General features: G+C 72.8%; 1 protein-coding gene across 1 annotated transcript in view; it reads right to left on the reverse strand.

The window, feature by feature from the left end:
* ZFPL1 (zinc finger protein like 1) overlaps positions 1-1719 on the reverse strand; it is an 11413-nt gene extending 9694 nt beyond the window's left edge. Inside the window, 3 exon segments of the mRNA XM_064503139.1 lie at positions 632-743; positions 845-1020; positions 1602-1719. Coding sequence (XP_064359209.1) covers positions 632-743; positions 845-946 — 214 coding nt within the window. The 5' untranslated portion in view covers positions 947-1020; positions 1602-1719.
* Between the last annotated feature and the right edge of the window lie 3549 nt (positions 1720-5268).

The following is a 5268-nucleotide window of genomic DNA, read 5'->3' on the forward strand; positions in this document are numbered from 1 at the left end:
TCCCTGCCAGTGGTGTCGAGGCCCCCCCCGTGCCCCCCCCAGCCAGCGACGTCGAGGCCCCCCCCCCACGCCCCCCCCCCAGGCAGCAGTGTCAAGCCCCCCCCATGCCCCCCCCCGGGCCAACAGTGTCAAGGCCCCCCCCATGTCCCCCCGGCCAGCAGCGTCAAGGCCCCCCCGCCGTGTCCCCCCCATGCAGCGGTATCGAGACCCCCCCCCCCCACTCCCTGCCAGTGGTGTCGAGGCCCCCCGTGCCCCCCCCAGCCAGCGACGTCGAGGCCCCCCCCACGCCCCCCCCCCCAGGCAGCAGTGTCAAGCCCCCCCCATGCCCCCCCCCGGGCCAACAGTGTCAAGGCCCCCCCCCATGTCCCCCCCCGGCCAGCAGCGTCAAGGCCCCCCCGCCGTGTCCCCCCCAGGCAGCAGTGTCGAGGCCCCCCCCCCCGCCAGTGACATGGAGGCCCCCCCCGCGCCCCCCCAGCCAGCGACGTCGAGGCCCCCCCGCCGTGTCCCCCCTGGGCAGCAGTGTCGAGGCCCCCCCGCCGTGTCCCCCCCATGCAGCAGTGTCGAGGCCCCCCCCCCACCAGTGACATCGAGGCCCCCCCCGCGCCCCCCCCGCGCCCCCCCGCCGAGGCACCGTAGCAGACGAGGCGCACGGTGTCGCGGGCGGCCAGCAGCGTCCCGCAGAGGCGGCAGTTGGGGTTGTAGTCGCTGTCCTGCAGCCACTGCAGGTAGGACTGGACGATGCACTGGGGGGGGGCACGGCGGGCGGGGGGGCGTCGGGGGGGCTGCGGCACCCCCTGACCCCCCCCCGCCGCCCCCCCTTACCCCCCCCCCCCCCCCGCGGCACCTTGTGGTGGTTGGCGACGAGGCAGCTCTCGCAGACGTTCACGCGGTGCTCGAAGCAGAACAGGTTGGTGACCTTGCGCTTGGGGCACTTGCAGAGCCCCATGGTGCCGCCGCGGGGGCCCAGGCGTCCGGGCGGGTGCCGCCGCGGGGGCCCAGGCGTCCGGGCGGGCCCCGGGCCTGCGGGGGGACCCAGGCGTCCGGGTGAGCCAAATCCCCCCTCCCCTGACGCCCTCCCGCAAGGGGCCCAGGCGTCCGGGCGGGTGCCGCCGTGGGGGCCCAGGCGTCCAGGCGGGCCCCGGGCCTGCGGGGGGACCCAGGCGTCCGGGTGAGCCAAATCCCCCTCCCCTGACGCCCTCCCACAAGGGGCCCAGGCGTCCGGGCAGGCCAGACCCCCCCCCCACCATGACACAACAAGGGGCCCAGGCGTCCGAGGGGCTCCCCTCACCCCCTACCCCACCCTACAGGGACCCAGGCGTCCGGGCCAGACTAGACCCCCCCCCACCGCCCCGTGACACTGCAAGGGGCCCAGGCGTCCGGGAGGGGCTCCCCCCACAGGGGCCCAGGCGTCCGGGAGGGCCGGAGCCGCCCCACAACCGCCCCCGCTCCCCCTTGGACCCAGGCGTCCGGGCCCCCCCCCGCAGCTCCCCTCCCCCCTCCCAAGGGACCCAGGCGTCCGGGGCGCGCCGCCGCCCCTCCCCCACCCCGCGGGGGGCCCCGGCGTCCGGGGGGGGGGCGGGTAGGGGGGCGCGAGCGCTCACGGGTTCCTATGGAGACGCGCTGCCCCGCTGGCACGGCTCTTCCGGGCCCGTCGCCCTGAGATGCCGTCACTTCCGCCCGCGCCCCCGCCCTCCCGGAAGTTCCCACCTCCTCCCCGGGCCCCCCGCCACGCCCAAGATAGCACCGCCCCCCTCCCGGCGCGTGACGCCATTTACGCCCGAGCGGGCGTTTCGAACCGGGCGATGGCGGCCGCGGCGGCCCCGGGGGGTGAGGGGGCACCCGGGGGGGGGTCCGGGGGCGGGGGCGGGGCCTCGGGGCGGGGGGCGGGGCTTGGGGGCTGGGGCGGGCGGTCCGGAGTTCCTCTATGGGGTGGGGGTCCCTATGGGGTAGCTGGGGGGGTCTCAGTGGGGCAGGGGGGGTGTTGGGGGTCCCTATGGGGTAGCTGGGGGGGTCTGTGTGGGGCAGGGGGGGTGTTGGGGGTCCCTATGAGGTAGCTGGGGGGTCTGTGTGGGGCAGGAGGAGTGTTGGGGGTCCCTATGGGGTAGCTGGGGGGGTCTGTGTGGGGCAGGGGGGGTGTTGGGGGTCCCTATGGGGTAGCTGGGGGGGCTGGGGGGTCCCTATGGGGCAGGAGGAGTGTTGGGGGTCCCTATGGGGTAGCTGGGGGGGCTGGGGGGTCCCTATGGGGCAGGGGGGGTGTTGGGGTCCCTATGGGGTAGCTGGGGGGACTGGGGGGTCCCTATGGGGCAGGAGGAGTGTTGGGGGTCCCTATGGGGTAGCTGGGGGGGCTGGGGGGTCCCTATGGGGCAGGAGGAGTGTTGGGGGTCCCTATGGGGTAGCTGGGGGGTCTGGGGGGTCCCTATGGGGCAGGAGGAGTGTTGGGGGTCCCTATGGGGTAGCTGGGGGGGCTGGGGGGTCCCTATGGGGCAGGGGGGGTGTTGGGGGTCCCTATGGGGTAGCTGGGGGGTCTCAATGGGGCAGGGGGGGTGTTGGGGGTCCCTATGGGGAAGCTGGGGGGTCTCAGTGGGGCAGGGGGGTGTTTTGGGGGACTGGGGAGGCCCTATGGGGTGGGGACGTTTCCGAAGGTCCCTATGGGGCAGTTGGGGGCCCCGGGGGGCAGTTGGGGGTCGCAGCCCCCCCTTCACAGTGCCCCCCAGCCCGGCGCAGCTCCAGCCTGGCCTCCACCCGGAAGACGGCGCTCGGCAGCCCGGTGAGCGGGGACACGGGGGGACACGGGGACACGGGGGGACACGGGGGGACGTGGGGACACGCCAGGACACGTGGGGACACGCCATGGCACGCAGGGATGCAGGGGGACCCACCACAACACGCGATGACACGGGAACATGACACACATGGGGACACGCCACAACATGTGGGGACGCGCTGTGACGCATGGGGACACGGGAACACGCCATGGCACACGGGGGGACGTGCCACAACACGTGGGGACGCGCTGTGACGCATGGGGACACGGGAACATGCCATGACACACGGGGGGACATGCCACAACATGTGGGGACACGCTGTGACACATGGGGACACGGGAACATGCCATGGCACACGGGGGGACATGCCACAACATGTGGGGACACGCTGTGACACATGGGGACACGGGAACACGCCATGACACACGGGGGGACATACCACAACGTGGGGACACGCTGTGACGCATGGGGACACGGGAACACGCCATGACACACGGGGGGACGTGCCACAACACGTGGGGACACACTGTGACACATGGGGACACGGGAACACGCCATGGCACACGGGGGGACATACCACAACACGTGGGGACGCGCTGTGACGCATGGGGACACGGGAACATGCCATGGCACACGGGGGGACGTGCCACAACACGTGGGGACGCGCTGTGACGCATGGGGACACGGGAACATGCCATGGCACACGGGGGGACGTGCCACAACACGTGGGGACGCGCTGTGACGCATGCGGACACGGGAACACGCCATGACACACGGGGGGACGTGCCGTGACACATGTGGACACGGGAACATGCCGTGACACGTGTGGTGGGACATGACATGGGGACGTGGGGGGACACGCCCCAGGTGTCCCCTCCCCCCCCCGGGGGCCCAGGCGTCCGGCCCCTCCCCCGCTGACCCCCTGCCCCCCCCCCCCCCCCGCAGGCGTGTGAGCGACCCGAGGCCACGCGGCGCAGCCCCCGGGTGAGTGTGGGGACGGGGACGTCCCCACGGCGCCGGGGACACCTCCATGGGGTTGGGGACGTCCCCATGGGGTTGGGGACAGGGATGGGGACATCCCCGTGGGGTTGGGGACGTCCCCACGGGGTTGGGGGTTGGGGACATCTCCATTGGGATGGGGACGGGGACGTCTCCATGGGGTTGGGGACATCTGCACAGGGTTGGGGACGTCTCCATGGGGTCGGGGACAGGGATGTCCCCGTGGGGTTGGGGACGTCCCTGTGGGGCTGGGGACAAGGATGAGGATGTCCCCATGGGTTGGGAACGTCCACATGGGGTTGGGGACGTCCCCACGGGGTCAGGGGTTGGGGACCTTTCCATGGGGTTGGGGACAAGGACGAGGATGTCCCCATGGGTTGGGGACATCCCCATGGAGTTGGGGACAGGGACATCCCCATGGGATTGGGGACAGGGATGTCCCCATGGGGTTGGGGACAGGGGTGTCCCAGCAGGGTTGGGGACGTCCCCATGGCGTTGAAGACATCTCCATGGGGTTGGGGACAGGGACGAGGACGTCCCACAGGGCCAGGGATGTCCCCGTGGCCTTGGTGACAGGGCCAGGGATGTCCCCATGGGGTTGGGGACAGGGACAGGGATGTCCCCATGGGGTTGGGGACGTCTCCACTGGGTTGGGGACAGGGGTTGGGGGCGTCCCCATGGAGTTGGGGACAGGGCCACAAGGCCAGAGACATCCCAGTGGCCTTGGGGACAAGGACAGGGACGTCCCCACGGGGTCAGGGACATCCCTGTGGGTTTAGGGACAGGGACAGGGACGTCCCCACGCTGACACCCCCCCTTTGCCCCCCCCCCCGCAGCTCCACAGCCAGAAGGAGAACGTCCCCGCGTCCCCGCGTCCCCCGGCGTCCCCGGCGCGTCCCCCGGGGTCCCCGTGCCCGCCGCCGCTGTCCCCGCACCCCCCGGGGTCCCCCGCGCCCCCCCCGCGGCGCTGCCCCCCCCCCGCGTGCGCCGCTCCTACAGCCGCCTGGAAGCCTCGACGCCGCTGGGGCGGGCGCCGGCCCCCCGCGGCCCCCCCGTGTCCCCCCTGTCCCTCGATGTCCCCCTTGTCCCTGTCCCCCCTGTCCCCACCGCCGCCACCGACCTGCCCGGCATCGGCCTCGGCCCCGAGCGCAGGAGGAAGAGGAAGGTGGCTCCCATCGACGTGAGTGACGCGCGGCCCCTCCGTGTCCCCGTGTCCCCATGTCCCTCCTGTGTCCCCTTCCATGTCCCCAGTGCCCCCCCATAACCCCTCTGTGTCCCCACGGCCCCCCCGTGTCCCCCTCTGGGTCCCTGATTCCCCTCCATGTCACGTCCCTCCCGTGGCCCCTGTGTCCCTCCTGTGTCCCCATGTCCTCCTTGTGTCCCCATGTCCCCCCCATGTCCCGTATCCCCTCTGTGTCCCTGGTTCACCTCCATGTCCCCACCGTGTCCCCTTCCATGTCCAATGTCCTCTCCATGTCTCCATGTCCCTCTTTGTGTCCCATGT

This window comes from Dromaius novaehollandiae, chromosome 35 (genome assembly GCF_036370855.1).
Source record: "Dromaius novaehollandiae isolate bDroNov1 chromosome 35, bDroNov1.hap1, whole genome shotgun sequence".
NCBI classification, from domain to species: Eukaryota; Metazoa; Chordata; class Aves; order Casuariiformes; family Dromaiidae; genus Dromaius; species Dromaius novaehollandiae.